The 17107-nt window shown below is 52.6% G+C and overlaps 1 protein-coding gene across 9 annotated transcripts in view; it reads left to right on the top strand.

Annotated features, from left to right (window-relative positions):
• Positions 1–17107, top strand: part of NCOR2 (nuclear receptor corepressor 2) — a 258338-nt gene that overhangs the window by 121274 nt on the left and 119957 nt on the right. For all 9 annotated transcript variants that reach the window (XM_075041437.1, XM_075041432.1, XM_075041438.1 and 6 more), the window contains exons 5-6: positions 2343–2522; positions 8986–9099. In XM_075041437.1, coding sequence (XP_074897538.1) covers positions 2343–2522; positions 8986–9099 — 294 coding nt within the window. The remainder of the gene's footprint in view (positions 1–2342; positions 2523–8985; positions 9100–17107) is intronic.

Here is a 17107-nt window from a genome sequence, read left to right as displayed (position 1 = left end):
ACCCAAACCCACCAAAAGAAACCAACCCAGTTGTGGAGAGCACAAAGCCTTCCCGCTGCAGCACACTGGCTGATTTGGGTGTCTAATGCTGGGGAATTAAAACAAGACGGGATCTGCTTCTTGGGATTCTCCTGAAGCCTCTGATGTTCTTCTAGTTTCTCCTCCGAACGGATGCTGGAAACAACCAGCTTAGCTTTCTGGTGCTTTTATGCTCTTAAGGCTGGATGATCCCCAAGCAGGACAGTGAGGAAGGGGTTTTAGGTTGCTCCTTTCCTTTCTGTCCTTTGATGGCAGTAGTGGGAAGGGCGTTGATGACTCCAGGCTGCATCCAGCAGTGTATCCCCCCTGTCTGGCTTGATGTCTCCTTCAGTTACAACAGGATCTAGCAGGGGAGAGGAGGGGGAAGGTGCCAGTGAAGGATGCTGGTGTCCTGGGACATGGCCACTTTGTTGGGAAACATCCTCTTTTGCTTCCCCTCGTTCCAGCTTTGCTGTGGATGATGCTGCCCATCCCTTACAGAGGGGAATAGGACAGAGCTCATCTCAGCACAGCCCCACCAGGCAGGGACTGCCTTCGAAGCCAGGTCCCCTGTGGCTTTGTCAGGCTGTGGGTGCAGCCTCACCAGGAGGGAGCTCACTGTGCTTCATCCCCACCGCCAGCAGGGAGGAGGCCACCCTGCATGGTTCTGCTTCATGGTAAGCAGATGCTTTTGAGATGCCGAACAGTGCCAAGGTGGCATCTGCACGCTCGCCATGTCTGGAGTGAGCTGCAACACAGCTGGCGAGCAACCCAGGGCCACCATCCATGTGCCTTGCTAGATGGAGGAGCACAGAGGGGTCCCCACTGTCCCAGTGCCACCAAGCTCCATCACGTCACCGTCGCCTCCACAGGAGGACCAGCCTGGGGAGAGGGTCGGTGGGTAGCCCTGGCCACTTGCTGGTGACCGTGAGTCAGTGCAGAGGAGAGGATGCTCAGTGCCTGTTGGTGCACAACAACATCAGCTTTGTCTGCGGTTGCAGGGCTGCTGTAATGAAGGTAGCAAAGTTGTGTGAACTTCTTCGCTTGTTCACCTCCCCCTTTCTCCCCTGCCCCAGCAGCTGCAGTGTGTTGGCTGCCCAGCCTGGCAGTGGTTTACGGTTACAAACCAAGCCAAGGCTCCTCTTCCTATCCCCTCCAGGAAAAGAAATCCATCCACTCACTGAGCAAATTAATAGATAAACTTTTAATTAAGGTGTTGGGTAGCTGCCAGAGAGGAGTGTCCTGGGTCAGGGTAGGCTGCTGGTATGCCGTGATCCCTGTCTGTGTGGCTGGTGGCTATTAAACAGCTGCTTCATCCCAGGTGCGTTCATCAGTGGTGGGCAAACTCATCCAGGCATGCAACTTGTGTTTGCAGGAGATGGGCTCCTTCATTTGGAGCTGGAGAGGTGAAGGGTGGTGTGCAGGTGAGGCGCCGTCGCTCTGGGATGCTCATGCGATACCAGCTCGTTGGGCTCAGCAAAGCTGTTGCATTGCTGAAGGTGAAGCTGAATGTTTTGATGTGTTTTTCCTCTGCCTCCAGCTCATGGTCATTAGAGCTGCTCCCTGTGACGGCCACGGAGGTTATGCTGATCCATCTGGTCTCCGACTTGAAGGATCTTGTTGAGCTGAGAGCCTTTTTACCTGGAATTTGCAAAAAGCTGGTTTTCATCAGTTCAGTCTATCTTTATCTCGGCTAACCTTGCCTATCCCCTTTCTCTCCATTTCTGGATGGATGCATTTGACATCCAGCACTTGGAGCTCCCCCAGAATTTACTAAGACATGGAGGAGGACCTCCATGAAAGAGATGGGGGGAGTCCTTCCTCCTGGGGGCTGCCCTCATAGCCCCGTCTCGTTCAGCGTGGTTAATGCCATTCTTCTGTCCAGCATGACCGTGGTTGTGTCGAAGGAGGACATGTTTGTGGCTACCTCATTTTTGCGGAGAAGATGTAGCCTTGAGCTGGCTGCTGAGATGTGAAGGGATGGTGCTGCTGGGAGCTCCTGAATACGGATGGGTTTATTGATCCTGTAGGAATGCAGGTAGCACTGAGGGTGGTGGGAGCCTCCGAGGCTTTGGCAGGAGGAAGAGCTGCTGTCATGTCCCTGGGAGACTAACCTGGTGCTCTCTGGAGATACTAGAGGTTGCGGAGCACAGCGGTGATGTGATCTGGCAACTGGTACTGCTTAGTCTAGCAGTTTTTTTGAGGGGTGTGTGTGTCTCAGAGTGCTGGGAATGGGCCAGGGAGCTGTGGCAGCTGGCGTGGGAGGATGAGAGAATTCAAAGTCTCTTGAGAAAGAGCTGACCTGGTTGTTTTATGCTCCCCAGGATCGTGGCCTGCCTGGCAAACTGGAGCCCGTGTCACCCGTGAGCCCTGCTCACCCTGATGCCGAGCTGGACCTGCTGCCGGCCCGGCTGTCGAAGGAGGAGCTCATTCAGAACATGGACCGCGTGGACCGCGAGATCACCATGGTGGAGCAGCAGATCTCCAAGCTGAAGAAGAAGCAGGTAAGAGGCTGTGGTCTGGAGGGGAGCACGCGTCCTCGCTTCTGCGTGCTGCGTTACGCCCCGTCCTTGCCCGTGCATATCCACAGAGGGGAAGTGGCAGTGGCAGTGCCACCAGGATGTTCTGTGTCCGTGCTCGTTGTTGTGGCATGGGGCGGTTGCTGCTGTGCCAGCAGTCTGGGGCTGGTATTTGCAAGACAAGGGAGCTTTGGGAACCCAGCTTGTGGGCTCTTTTGCATGTCAGAGTGCTTCAAAGCGAAAAAAATCTGTCCTAGGTGACTTGCCCGTGGTCATGCAAGCAGTCAGTGGCAGAGCTGGAAACGCAGCCTGGGTTGCCTGAGTCGTCCATACAGCCCAGCGTTAGCACAAGGTCTTTTCTTTTTCCATTCCAGCAATTGTCTCTCCCCAGTGCTGTTGCTGCTGCTATTGTAGTATTGGGCTGTTTAAAACATTGCTGCGGTGTCTTAATGCCCCTTCCTGAGCATCCAGTCCCCTTCTCCGGAGCTTTGCAGATCTGCAGCCGTGAGCAGCATCTGGTCCAACTCCAGTCAGGGCTGTGCCTGAGCCAGGGATTTGAATGTGATCTTCTCGGTTAGTGCTTTACCCCTGCACAAGAGCACTCCCCAGCAGAAGGATTGCCTGCGACGTTGCCATGTATACAATTACCATAAACCCATTAAGAGATTAATATGACAAAACCTTGGGGGACGTCTGTGAAAAAAACCACAGACTTAAAGGCTTTCACTCCCTAAAGCAAATCACTTCCCTCTGCGCCTCTTACTGGTTGCTTTATTTCCTTTGCTTGGGGCCAGTTTCTAAACTCCCTGATGGCTGCTAATCCCAAACTGCCCGAGAGCAACGACCTCTCCCAAGGGATATGCAGCAGAAATTCAGGAGTGGAGCAAAACCTCTACTTGGGCTGTCGCATGGGGCAAGTGGTCCTCAAAGATGAGTATGCCCTTGACCTTTCTCCCCATCAGATCTGTTTTCCCGTACCAAATACTATCCCTTTCTTTCCTGCAAGACAAAGCAGGATGTTTTGGTTTTGTTTTCAAACAATATGGTGTAGTTAATGACAAGGACCTTTTTTTTTTTTGTGTTGCTTTTTATCTGCAGAGGTATCAGAGTGCTTAGGGAGAGGGAGCCAAGAGTGGGCAGAAGCAGCTGTGCTGGGGGTGTGAGGGAGCAGCCCTGTGTGTTGGCTTGCAGGGGCCAAAGGAACACCTGGAGTGATGGAAACAACAGCGGTTCCTCTTGTTGGGTTTGGTGGGAGCTGGGTGAAGCCTGCCCTTCCCCTCTCCATCCTAGGAAGTTCAGACAAAATGTTGGTGTCCTCTCTTACCTGGCAGTCTGGCTGCTGGTCCATGCTTTTAACTCCTATTTGAGGAAGGAGGTGCAAACCATGATCATTTCCCACTCTGGAGAAGGGCTTCCAGAGTGGGATGCGTGCCCAGCGCAGCAGTGAAGGTCCCTCTCATGGCAGCCGGGGGGACTGACAATTCTGCTGATCCACTGCCTGACTTTTTTCAGAGATGCTGAGGAGCTGCTATTCAAGCTGACGGGAGCAGCATATGCTCCTTGCCATTAAAATCAAGCTGTCCTTCCATAAGGAAATGTTTTTTTTTATTGTTGGCTGCTTGGTTGCTTTATTTCTTCCCTCTGAACGAATTTTATGATTCTTCCTCCCCACAAAAATGCTCTGCTGAGTGGGGAAGAAGGTGAAAGCGGCTGTTGGCAGTAAAAGCATCCCCCCCCCCTTCTTTTTTTGTTTTGTTTTGTTTTGGCACATGGTGGCAAAGTCATTTGGTAGCAAATCCCACCCCCCCAACGTGGCCTCCTTTCCCCTCCAGCAGGATCCTTCCCTAGCCTGGTCCTCCGGCAGAGCTGGCACATCTGTGAGGAAGCATTTTCACAGGGGGTGGGTCCTGCCTGAGATGCTCCGGGAACGTATTGTCCATCTGTACATCTGAGCTGTCAGCACAGGAGAAAGACGAGCGAGGGAAAGCAATCGACCTGAAACAGAATACCGCTCCTGCAGGAACAGGCAGCGGAGCAGGGGAGAAATTGTATGCAGCTGGAATATCCTAATGCTTTTCCCCTCTGTCTTTGGGAGGCCTTCTCAGGGTAATTAGATACATTTGTATGGAAAGGCTGTGCAAAAAAAATCCCAACCAACCCCAATCCACCATCTCTCCCTTTTTGGTTGTTCCAGAGATGGCAAGGAAGGCTCTGCTTGGACTTTGCAAGAAGCAAACGTCTTCAGCAAGCTAAGAAGCCTTCCCCAAACCCTGCGCACCCCTGGCAGAAGGCCACCTCCATCAGCCATCCCCCGCTCATTCATGTACCATATGCGCTTAAATCTCTCGCTGAGTCCTCTCTCCCCCTCTTCCTGACAGGGAAGGATAATCCTTATGCATTTATTCCTGGCAGCGGTACCGGGGATCTGAAGGAGAAATAAACTACTGGGCTGTTCTCCGCAGTGGTGCCTGAGCCTCCCTGGGCGCCGAGCTTGGCGCCGGGCTCTGCGGGAGTACAACACTCCCACCTGGTGATGGAGGTGGAGCCAGCCGGGTGGAAGAGCTCCAGGGTTTCCCCTTCCATTTATCTCCTGGCTAAGTTTCCTCTCTTCTTCTCCTGGCTCTTTGAAAGTGGTTCTCAGAGATGCCCTGTGGCTGGAAGACCTCTCCTCTGCCCTGGGCAGGTGAAGCATCCCGGTACCCAGGTGATGGCTGCCTAAGGCAAGGCAGCTTGGCAGCTGGGTGCGTGTGTAAGGACCTTGGCTTTGTCAGGCAGGTCCCTTCAGCATGGGAGCTGGGACGTGTGGGGATGGGGTCTTCCTGAAACGTCACCCACCTTCCTGCCAGCGCTGCAGGCTCCAGTGGCCCCTCTGCAGCATGTGGGCCAGCCAAAGGGACTCTTACCTGGAGAGGGCACCACCTCCACTTGGAAATGGGTTGGCCTGTGGATGCTGTAGGAGCCAGGGCTATGGCTAACGATAGCATCTCATGTACCTTCAACATCGCTGCGCTCTCTTTCATCTGGGGAGAGGAGGGGGCTTTTGGGCAGCTGCTGCTGGGAGTGGGGAGGGAGAGAGTGTGGAGCCGTCAAGACTCATCTCTCATCCCGCTTCTCTTGCTGTAAAGGTCACAGTCCCAGCCTACCTTTTGTGGCAGACCTTTAAGAAATCCATTTTGTCCGTGTCTGGGAACCCTGACCTATTTTGCTTTGCCATTTCCCACAGCTCCCAGGGGTAGCTGTCATGGGCTGAACCTGCTGCGGTCAGGTGTGCTGCCTGCCGACCCTGCCCACATCCTTACCTCTAGCATCTGGCCCTTTAATAACTGTACAGTGTTACGCCACAGAGAGTAGAGTTTAATTCTCTACTGTATTTCAGCTATAATTAGATTTGTATTTTTTCTTTTAACGAGCTGCTTTTAATGAGCCTCCACTTACTGGCAAACTTTCATTTCCTGATACGCCATCAAATCCTCTTGTCTGAAATCACTTACAACACACCCGACCGCTTTGCAGAATTTTTGTGGGTTTCCAGAACAATGTAGCCAAGTTTCTGACATATTTTTTTTTTTAACCCAAATATTTTCCCCAAGAGAAGTAGAGGATTTGACTGATCCCTTTTGGTGGCTCTTTCTTTGGAGCTTTTGGAGTTTATCACGTGGGAGTGAGGATGTGTGATGGGGTGCCTTAGGACACCAAGCAAGAGTGGGCAGGTGCCTGGAAGCGCTGCTTCTGTGCTGGGGCTGATGCTGAGAACTGCTTTGCAGCCTGTGGTTTCAGCCATGGCTTCCTGAAGAGCTCTTGTCGCCTTTGCATGACGCTGTTATTTGGGCCACCTGAGAAACAGCCATGGTTGAGAAGAGAAGGGAGCTTTGGGGCTGTTTCATGTGTGGTTGGAGCCTTCAGCATGCCACAGCAGTGTGGCTCTTTGTAGGCAGGAAGGGATGGATCCCTGCAGTGCTGGGGAAGTTTGTTCCCTTCCAGGGTGCAGGTGGGCTGAGCTGGCTGATCCCTGGCTGTCCTCACATGTGGCTGGAGTAACCCCTAGGCTAAAACCCCAAGGTGGGCATGCTGATGCCTATGTGTGGAGCCTGGGCTGTCCTGTCTCTGCCAGAGCCTGCTCCCCAGCCAGGACGATGCTCAGCTGTCTGGCTGGCATGTGTGGCTATTTTTTGGCTATATCTCGGTGTTCTCTGTGCTGCTGCTTTCCCCTGTATGGGAAAAGATTTCCACCTGTGGGGAGGTGGAGCATGAGTGGAGCCCATAGCATGGGGTTGCTTCATCCACTGAAACACATTTAATTTAAGGGGTGTGAGTTTTCTCAGCCAAGCCAGTAGACCTATCTGAGTGCTTAAGTGTTTTCTTGGACTGCATCCTACAGCCCTAGTGTTGTTAAAGGTGTTGTCAACAGGAGCAGAGATGATCTGAAGGAGGAATAGGCATCCGCCTTCTTCTCGGACCACTAGATACTGCTGTGTCTGGGAGGACGGTGGTGCGCTCGCCTCTAGTGCAAGCCGACTGCTGTCAATCCCAGGTGCATTTTCTTCCTAGTACGAGAGACTTGCTCGCTTTTCCCCTTGTTTCAACAAGGGATGCTTCAGCTGCAGGAAAAAAATACAAAGATTTGGAAATTCCGAGCTGAGCAGTGAAAAAATCATAGGCGTTTTTCAACAGCCGCTCCCTCTCCCGTGCCTGTGCTGCCCCGCAGCTGCCGTGCACGGCGTGCGCTCTGCCTCCTCGCAGGGAGCCCGTGGCCCCAGGAGGAGCCCGGAGGAATCTGTTATTTCCTCTTTTGGCTGAGCAGTTCCTCAAACTTACTGGAAGGGCTCAGATGTATCCTCCTGACTCGCACCCGTCAGGAGAGCCGGAGGCGCAGGTCATATGTCAGATATATCCGCTGATCGCGGTGATATTCGAAAGCGCTTTCTTAGATCCGCTGCTTTATAATTAAAGTTTGCTGTGACGCGAGTGGCTCACAGATGGGTAGGAACGCATTAAAAGATTAGTGATCTCTAAAGGTGTCTACGTGGATGTGCTCCCTTCTGCTTTCCATCTCCCAAGGGGGTAGTCAGCATTCAACTCAGCTTTGGGGCTGGGTGCATCTTACTGCATGTGTGGTGGGGACGTGGTGGACACGTTCAGGGAGCAGCTCTTGAGCTCCTGCATGTTTCTGCTGTGAGTGGGAGTGAAGCTTGGGATGAGACGCACACCTCGGATTGCGTGTGTCCCGGCACAGGCAGACGCACGGAGCTGGAGGGGACGGTGCGTTGTAGTTTTGCACACAGCTGCTGCACCTCAGAGCCTACATACCATGAAATGTGGAGCTGTGGCAATGCAGTAAAGACTGAAAGAAAGCAGAAGAGCCAACAAAGTGAGCATTTTGGCACTGCTGTCTCTGAGGGCAGGACGCCCAGATGATGGCCGTCCACCCCTACTGGGCTTTCTCTAGTTGGAGCCTGGACTTAATTGGTGGTTTCTGCTCAGGACAACTTGTCCTGCGTGAATGGAGGAGAGAAATGGGTCTTAAAGCCACCTTCCCAGGAGAGTGTAATGGCTGACTGCTGGAAGGCAGCTGATGCTGTGTCGGTGCCCTGAGCAGCTCTTCATGTGCCTGCCAGGGCAGCCGGAGCCACATGGCGTGTTCACGCTGCAGGCATTTGCAACCTGGGTACTTGGGCTCTCTGTGAAAGTTCACCAAAGGGTACCTTGGTGGCCCGTGTCTGAGCACTGTGCTGTCTTCTGCAGGGAGTCCTGTAGCTCTTACTTGCCCTCTTGAGCACTTTGCATCTCTCACCTTGGCTGGGAGGCCTGCCACGTGTCCCGTCAGGCTGACTCTGACCAGAGACATCAGCTTTCACAGCGGTGTTGCCTTCTCTGCCTTACTTACTGGCTCATCTGGCTGCACGATGCAGGGGCAGCGGGTGCACAAGTCATTTAATCGAGAACAGTCATCCTGAGGCGTCTCCTCCAACCACAGCCTCGCAAGATAGCGCCGAAGGTGGAGAGCAGTCTTGCTGCTCGCCCCGCGCTCCTCCACCGCTCCCTGCAGCACGGCGGCAGCTCCGGAGGCAGGTAGCAGCAGGCAGCTGGGCTGGAGCTGCCGTTCCCTTTAAGGGTTTCCAGTAAAATCCTTATTTCTAGCTTCAAGCCCTCTCCAGGAGGCTCGTTCAAGGCAGGTCCTCATCCTCCATGCCTAAAAAGCACCAACCCACCCGCACGGGGCCGGGTGCCTGGGGCAGGACAGTGCTGCGCTTGCGTGGCAGGGGATGTTACGCAGCTCTCCTCCCTCGCCCTGTCCCTCCGCAGCCTGAGCCTGCCCGTGTCTCGCAGGAAGCCTTCTGCCATGGCGGTTTCTGCCTCGGTTGCGGCACCGCAGAGAGTCTCGTGTGGATGGGGACGGCTGCGTTTCTCACTGTGACTCACCCTCCTCCTCCCCCCTCTCCTTCCACAGCAACAGTTGGAGGAAGAAGCAGCCAAACCACCAGAGCCTGAAAAACCCATCTCCCCCCCTCCTATCGAGTCCAAACATCGCAGCTTGGTGCAGATCATCTACGACGAGAACAGGGTGAGTCTGGAAACGATGGAAGTACAAGCGTGCGATCGTGCCGTGTCACCGTGGCCAGGGACGGGGAGGTTGGTAAGGGGTAGGTGAGGGATTCCCCTGGGCGAGACCCCTGGGGTGGAGGCCGTGGGAGGTGGATAGATGGAGCCCGTTGGGGACGGTGATGACAGAGGGCTGAGCTGCCAGGAGCTCGCTCTGCTGTGTGGATTGAGCACAAATGTCTTCTGAAGAACTGCCTGGGGGGTTTCCTGCGATCAGCCTTAGATTTGAAGCGTTCAGGAGATGCTTTAGAGCCCTGACTGTTAAATAGCTTGTTTCGTCTTCTCCCCCGGGAGTGTACCTGGTTGAAAACTGTCTCAAAGGATGGGCTTTGGTGTGGTGGGGTGGGCTGCATGGATGGAGGGGGACATTCATGATGCCCCAAAACTGGCAGGCCAGCTACGAGCTGTCCTGCCTTCCCCTGAGCCCCCCAGGCTGGAGGAGAAAGGAAGTAGACGCAGCCATGGCTGGATTTGTGGATATTTGATGCTGTAAATAGCATTAGCAAAGGTCAGGCTGGCATCCCTGGCTCTGGATCTCTGCCTTGACCGCTCATTTGTTGCACTCAGCCATTGCCTGTAATAGCAGCCTGAGGAGACACGGATTTTGCTGTGTGCTTCGGAGCGATGCTAGGAAATTGGGCCCTTTGGTGGATAATCAAGCATATTCATTTTCATTTAGGTGTTGGATAAAAAGGATGATTTTGCATAAAGGGAAAACTACCAGTCGCTAATTATTTTGAATTGCGAGGCCTGCGATTTCACTGGGAGCTGCAGAAATCCAGGTGCCCGACTCCTAAAAAGAAAAAAAAAATCACATACCCTGCGCTCCCAGGCAGTGCAATTTTCCTGGTTTTCCTTTTTTCCATCTGCTTCTCTCCCTGAGCAGTAGGAAACCCAACGCTGGCACGGTCTGTTGTGCGAGTGGGTGAAGACTGAGGTCGATGTGTTTGATGCATTAGCAAGTGCCAGCTGGTGATAGTTTTACAGACACTGGGCTTTAGGGGCAGGTGCTGAGTGTTCCTCAAAGCTGTTCTCCCCGTGGCATCACCAAGTGTCCTCTCCAGGGGTCTTGGGCTAGATGGCTGTGCCTCCTGTACAAGTGGTTAGGTTAAAAAAAGAAAAAGGGGGTCTCAAACATTTTTATTCCTATTCCCTTGAGCCCCATCCTCCTTGGACACTCTCATGTACCTGGACCACGTTACAAGGCGAAGAAACAGGTGATGGTGCTGAGGCGGGAAGGAAAGGTGATCTTCAGCCATTGCGTCCCAAATGGCCTGCGTTGTAGCAGCCCCCACTAGCTGGACCTGGCTCGGGACTGAGTGTCCTGCCAGACCCTTGTCCTGCTTTGTCACCTTTTGTCTCTGCCCAAGCCAGCAGCAGGGTCACCCTTTCCCCCCCATCTCCGTGAGTCTCCCATCACCTCCTCCACAGCAGACACGATACGCTCTCGAAGCCTCTGCTGTGGCTCAGGGCTGTCCCTCGGGGTTACTGCCTGATTCCATGAGTGGTGACAAAGAGTGCAGAGGTCAAGCATGAAGTTCTACATTTCTTCTTGAAAGTGCGCAGCCGTAATACCTGGGACACTGTCACATACAGTGCTCAGAGTTAGTGGCATCCATTTGTCAGCGTGCCCAACTTTATTCTGAGTTATGCTGATCCTCGAAGCCAGGCTGCTACCAGGAGTGTTTTGCTATTAACCTTCGTGATAGGGTGCTCTCGTTCCAGGTGGGTGCTCAGCAAGCGAAGGTCATGTCTGACACCAAATGTCTGTATAATTTCAAATCTGGCTCCGTGTTTGTGTCTGCGTGATCCCTGGGATGGGTAAATGATGATTCTTCCCCTGTTCTTGTAAAGTCCCCTTGTGAGTAGCGTGTAAGCAAGCCTGTCTGTGGGTGGGAGACTCAAACCAAACAACCCTTCCCTTCTGCTTGAGAGAAACCATAGCAGGCTGGAGGGAAGTTCCTCCTTTGAAGAAGGACATGATCTATTCCCAGGCAATGGAGAGTCGACAGAGCCTTGCTGGCCCAATGTAATGGCTGAGGCCAGGCGATGGAAGGACCCTTTTAAGTACCATAGCAGGGAGATGCTGAGCTGCGGGCTGCAAGGGGAAGGGTGTGCTGAGCCTTGCCAACAGCATTGCCCTTGGCCATGGCTCCAGTGACAAAGGTGGGATTCAGGAAGCAATGGTCCTTCTAAAGGGCATCGCTGGGCTCAGCTTTCAGCCTCTCACCACTGTTGGACATGTTTGGGATGCCTTTTGGTGATGACCGCTCTTCCCTGTGGGGCGAGGTGGAGGAAAGCTGGAAGAGGAAACGACGTGGGAGCAGTGTCAGTTGGGATCATGGGTGGAAGAGAGTGGCTGGTGATCGGACATTGGGTTGCTTTGGGTGGGTTTGGTGGCAGCAGACCCTCTGCGTGTACCCAGCTGTCTGTCGGACGTGGGGAGAGCTCCCGGCACGCTTGTGCTGACCTGCAGCTTTGCTGCAGTGTAACGCTTCATTGCAAGGTGAGTTGGTAGGAGCAAAGGGCCACAAGTCAGATAGAGACATATTGATTTAGAGTGGGGAAGGTCACTGAGCCAAATTTTAAGCCTTTCTGGCTCTTCTGTGCTGCAGAAAAGCAGTGAAGTTGGATGCCTCGAGGTCTGCTTGCCCGAAAAGCGGCTCTAACAGCTGAGCCAGGGCTCCAGCCTGTGCACAAAAGGAGGAAAAGCCTTGTGTACTTGTATCGCTCAGCTTGCAACTTGCTTAAGGGAGGCAGTGCGTGATAAGAAATGCAAATAAAAAGGATATTCAGGCCTTGGGAAGAGGTGAGAGAGCAAAGCACCCCAGAAGAGCTGGCAAACTCTGAAATGATCTTTAAGGAGCAATACTGTGGAAGGGGCAGAAAGCCAGCCTTTGTGCCAATCCCAGAGCAGGTGGGAGGCAGCGTGCTTCGTGGAGGGGCTGTTGCCTGGCTCCAGTTTAATTTTTCATGAACCGTGGGTCTGTGCTTCACTAAGCACGCGGGTGCCACCATGCCTGTTCCCACCGCTCCTGCCAGGCTGTGCCGGAGTTGCACACTGCGTGCAGTTATACCCTGAACAAAGGAGACACCAAAAATGGTCCATGGGAGAGAAGAGGTTACATGAGGACAGAGCAGCTAGAAATGCCAGAAAATCAAGTTAGCCAGCCATTCTGTGACCTACTTTCTTTTTGGCAATAGCTGTGGCTTTGCAGGGGTGAATGGTTTCTAATTTTAGCTTAAGGTTCATCAGGGAAGTCTATATATTTTTCTCACTGCCGAGCTGGGTATGGATGAGGGGTTGGGATGCAGGTCAGTGCTGGCCTGTATCTGATTTTCTCAAAATTCAGGTTTGCTGATGCTAAACACCCATCGCACTGCTTTTCCCTCTTGTGACCTACTTAACGGTATGATTTGAAAAGTTCCTCGGCATCGGAAAGGATAATTGTGGAAAACGTGACCTGTAATCCCCTCTTGCTACACTCTGCTGGACAAGTAATTGATTTCCAGAAAAAAAGTTGACTGTAAAGGTTCTGTTGGGGAAGAGTGGAGAGAAGCTGCTCTTGACAGCAGTGAAATCCTGTACTGTGAGGCTGTGGTTGCATTTGGGAAGGTTTTAGGAGACTTGGATTATAGAGAGGCAGTTGATATTCAACATCCAGGTGCCTCCTGCCCTGGGTATGTGCTGACTGGAGCCACTTTATCTTGTCTCCAAAGATGAACTGTGAAGTTGCACACAAAAAAGTACCTTTTGGGAAATGTTTGCAGTGTAACACAGAAAAACACACATGTGTGTATCCAAGCCAAAATTTCAACTGTGAGTGCAAACTGTACCACTTCTGAAAGGCTGTATGAGAATGGAAGTTAACATTTTTGGTACTATCTGTAGACTAAACTGAGAATAAACAGTGGGTAGCATTTTCAGAAGCATCTGAGTCCTATTTTCAAAAGTGCTTTTAGACCTTGAGGAGACAGAAAGATGTTTGCAAACAGCAATGGGTGCTAAAATCACCGAGATCATTCAGAAGGTGCAATGGGGAGCTCAGAGGACCATTGCGGCTGCAGGATGCATGGGTGCAGGATGGGGTGCATTTGCCAGGTCCCGTCACCCCTCTCTCTGGGAGCTGGGTGCTGGCAGGGTGGTGCAGAGCTACCTGGGGAAATTGGGTTGTGACAGGCATCTCGGTTGCTGCTAGAGACTGACAGCAATGTAGGCGTTGGGGATCTCCTAAATTAAACTGTGTGAGTGACCTTTAGTGTCTCCGCTGTGGGGTGAAGCTGATCCCTGCTGGGTCTGGCACCTCTAAGGTGGTAGCTTTGTGGCACAGCCTCTTTGCAGGCTTTAATTTGCCCCTCTTGGATGCGTTACTGTATTGAGAGAATTTAGCTTTCTTCCATCTCAGGTCCCCATAACCAGGGCAGATCATCTGTGTATAATTTTAGCTTTATTCCGCCGGGCCGTTCGTGGGATTCCTTGCATCTGTCTTCCCTTGAAATTGATTGAGCATACCTGGGCTTGAAGATGTTTTTGTGCTTTAAATGGAAATTTCCAGGTCCCTTGCTAAGCATGGGGAGGAGGGCAGCATTGCTGTTGCTCTAAATTGCTCTCCGTGCCTTTCCTGGGCTGCTTGGCTGGCTGAGCTCTCCTTGTCAGCATGTCCTGGAGGAAGCTGCACCGCAGCAGCCCTGGCCGTGCCAGCAGCCCACCTCGACTTGGCTGAGTGAATTCTCCTCCGAAGTCCCCATCAGCTACCGTGCACATGTGCGTGCAGACGTGCTCATGACTTCTCTCCGGCCATCGTGGCGACATGGAGCCTGCATGTACCCATCTCCAGCTCTCTGCAAGCCATATCGGGGTGGTCGAAGGCTCTCCGCAGACCTGCTCTGCGTCGGAGCCAGGCAGGATTCCTACTCGGAGACCAGCAGATAAAAAGCAGCCTCTGTCCTTGTGTCAGACCTGTCCCTGCAAACGAGCGCACATCCGCTTTCCTCTAAAACATTGAGCTCGTTTATTGGAGAGGGAGAGGTCGCGTCAGGACACGGCATGACTTCACCCTCCACCGCTGTGCCAGGGAGGGGACGCCGCGTGCTGCGACCCACCGCAGCGTGGCAAAGGCTGGGATGAGTCCCCCCGCGCCACCCCTGCGTGCTCTGGGTGCTGATGGCTTGTGGCCGCGTGAGCCCATCCCTGCTTTGCTGTCAGCCCTCCAAAAAACTGGGTTTGATGCAGTGCAGGCAGTGGAAGCAGGCAGCAGCGTCTGTCTCGCTCTTGGGATTGAGTTGGTGGAAATCAATAAGATTAAATTTTAATTCGTTTTCTGTCTCGGTGCTTGTTCCTTCAAAAGGGCGCAGCTATCTATCTATAAATTCAGCATTATGCTGTAAAATTGGAATTCAAAGGATTGTTTTGAACTTTTTCCACCCCCTGCTGCTGTTGTGTCTGTGCGGAGCGTGTTCCCAGCTATCCGTTTACCCTCCTCAAATACCTTCATAAAGCATTAATGCCCCATCCATAAATAAGAGAATAAATAAATGAACGCTTTTAGCATTGCAAAGTATAATCTAGCCGTTAACTACTCAAAGGCACTGAGTGTGACTCAGATCCCACGGGGATTTTATGTCTGTATAACTGATTTTCTATGAACTCCTGATTTACATTAGAAAGGGAAGAATCAGGCCTGCATCGTCAGCACTGAGCTAGTGCAGTAAATAAAACCTTAGCAGTGAAACTGCTTTCGAGCATTAAATCTGCAAGTTTTTTTTTCCAAACTCTAGTTTATGTGGTAGTTGGGGTGGGGGCATTTTGTATTTGGCTGCTGAAAGGGCTGCATTCGTTTTGCTTTTGTTTGTGATAACTTTTATTCTGGGGTTGCCTCATCTTGGCTCGGTGATGCATCATGGACTTTCAGGTAGCCTGGAGGACAAATGGGAAGGTCAGAGGTTAGATGCTGTTAACACTTGTGCATGCTAGCAAGATTTCCAAAAAGACAAAATTGAAACATTTAGCATGGAGTCATTGAGAATCCTTTCATTTTTTTCACAGATTTTAAGGAAGTTTTTTTTGATGGTGGTGGGTTTTTTTGATGATCCTGATGTCTGATTTTTCATGTCTGCTTCAGGATCTGGAGTTCCCAGTAAGTGCATTGACTTAGAAGCTTTGTCCCTGACTAACCCAGGCCAGATAGTGCCGTGTCCTGCGTTTTCAGGTCCTGGAAGTAAGGATGAGAAGTGCAGAGAACCCAAATCTGTCAGAGGGAGGAGCGTAGACCCAGCGGCATGGCTCCGGCTCCTTGGGTTGAGTGACCAGAGCTTTTCTGTAACTGCCCCAGTGCTGAGACTTTGATTTCTAAAAGCCTTCTGTGCAACGGCAACATTTTCAGCAGTTTTGCAATGGTGAAACGTTCAACAACAGTTTGCAATGTCAAAGCCTCGTTAGCACCTTGCTTTAAGCTTCATACGCCTTTGAACAGCAGCGTAACCTTGCAGACAGCAGAGCGTGATGATAGGTCTGTGTGCGAGTGGAAACCCAGCTACTATGGGGGGTTCACCCCTCGGCCGTGGATGGAGTACAAGCAAGCCGACCACAGAAACTGGCCAGCAATGACTAGCCAAAGCCGGAGATTGGTGAGCAACCGAAATGAGTTGGCCTGTCACGCTCTGCACAGGGTAAGCAGGGACTGGTGTTAACACACGGCTCCAATGTGACCCGTGACCTCAATTTCTTACTATTTGTGATTTGTCATTCATAACCGCCGCTGTATGCATCCCCTGGCCTGAGCCTCAGGGATGGCACTCCATCACTGCTGGTGCGGTGGGGAGATGCCTCCAGCCCAGCGCAGGGAGGTGGGGAAGCGGGGAGCGTGCAGGGCACCTGCATCCCCTGGGGACCCTTGGAGAGCGTCAGCCCCTGGGCCAGGTGAGAGGAGCCTGGCACATACCACCAAGGCTGACTGACGTCCCCTGGTGCTCAGGGACGTTTGGGTTCAAGGAGAGCCTGGGGCAGGGCATGCATCCTTGGGCTTCGGCAGTTGGCTTGGGAGCACTGGTGTGGTGCCCATTCCTGCCGGCTGCAGGAGCTGGGGAGGGAAGAGGATTGCTTTCCCTTCTTATGGTGCTAGGGCTTGTCCCACCTGCTTTGTGGGGAGGGCAGCAAATTGCTGGGGTGGTTTGGCTCTCAGAGAGAGGATGCTGAGGTTTAAAGGGGAAGAAATCTGTAGCCGTGGTCATAGGAATGAAAACCTTTCCCCATGAAACCAGTACTGCCAGGTCGTGGTTTGGTCCCAGCAGATCTTGGCACAGAGGTAGTGCCTTTACATCCCCCCAGACTGTTTGCTTTCTGCTTCGCGTAGAAAGGTGTCTCGCCTGAGGGTTTCCATGATTTCTGCTGACTTCAGCCACACTTTCCCTTGAATTTTGTTTTAAACAAAATCCAACTCCAGCCTGCCTCTTTGCCATGCCACTCCGGCAGCTCCGCCTGTCCCCGGGACGTCATGCTGCCGGGACAGGATTTTTATCCAGCGCCACCCTGTGCGCAGCATTCCTGCCTCTCAGAGGGCTTTGCTTTGCTTATCTCCATGCAGGACACGCCTGGTCCCAAATAGAAACCCTTCCATTCCCCAGAACTGCTGCCTACGGGCTGCTATAAATAACCCCGGGAGCACGGTTCAGCTGGAGCAGCTTTGTGCTGCATGGAGCCATGGCTGGAGTCAGTCCAAGAAAATGCCGCCTCCTAATTTCAGATCCGCTTTCTCAAAATAACTCTTGTGTTTCCTTCTCTTCCATTTTTAAACTTTGCTTTAAGAAGAGCCCACGCGAAATCCCAGACTCTCCCTCCTCTGGTTTCGGATGCTCCGCTGCCTCGTGGGGTCGGCTCGTCATCCCCGCGGGAGCTCACATGGCTGGGAAGTTGCTCTCCTGCCCGCTTCCCCCTCCCAAGCCTATTTTAAGTTTCTTCAAAGGAAAAACAA

The sequence above is a fragment of the Buteo buteo genome, chromosome 11, assembly GCF_964188355.1.
Source record: "Buteo buteo chromosome 11, bButBut1.hap1.1, whole genome shotgun sequence".
In the NCBI taxonomy this organism is placed as follows: Eukaryota; Metazoa; Chordata; class Aves; order Accipitriformes; family Accipitridae; genus Buteo; species Buteo buteo.
The sequence above is the reverse complement of the archived record's forward strand: the minus strand, read 5'-3'. Positions and strand labels throughout refer to the sequence as shown.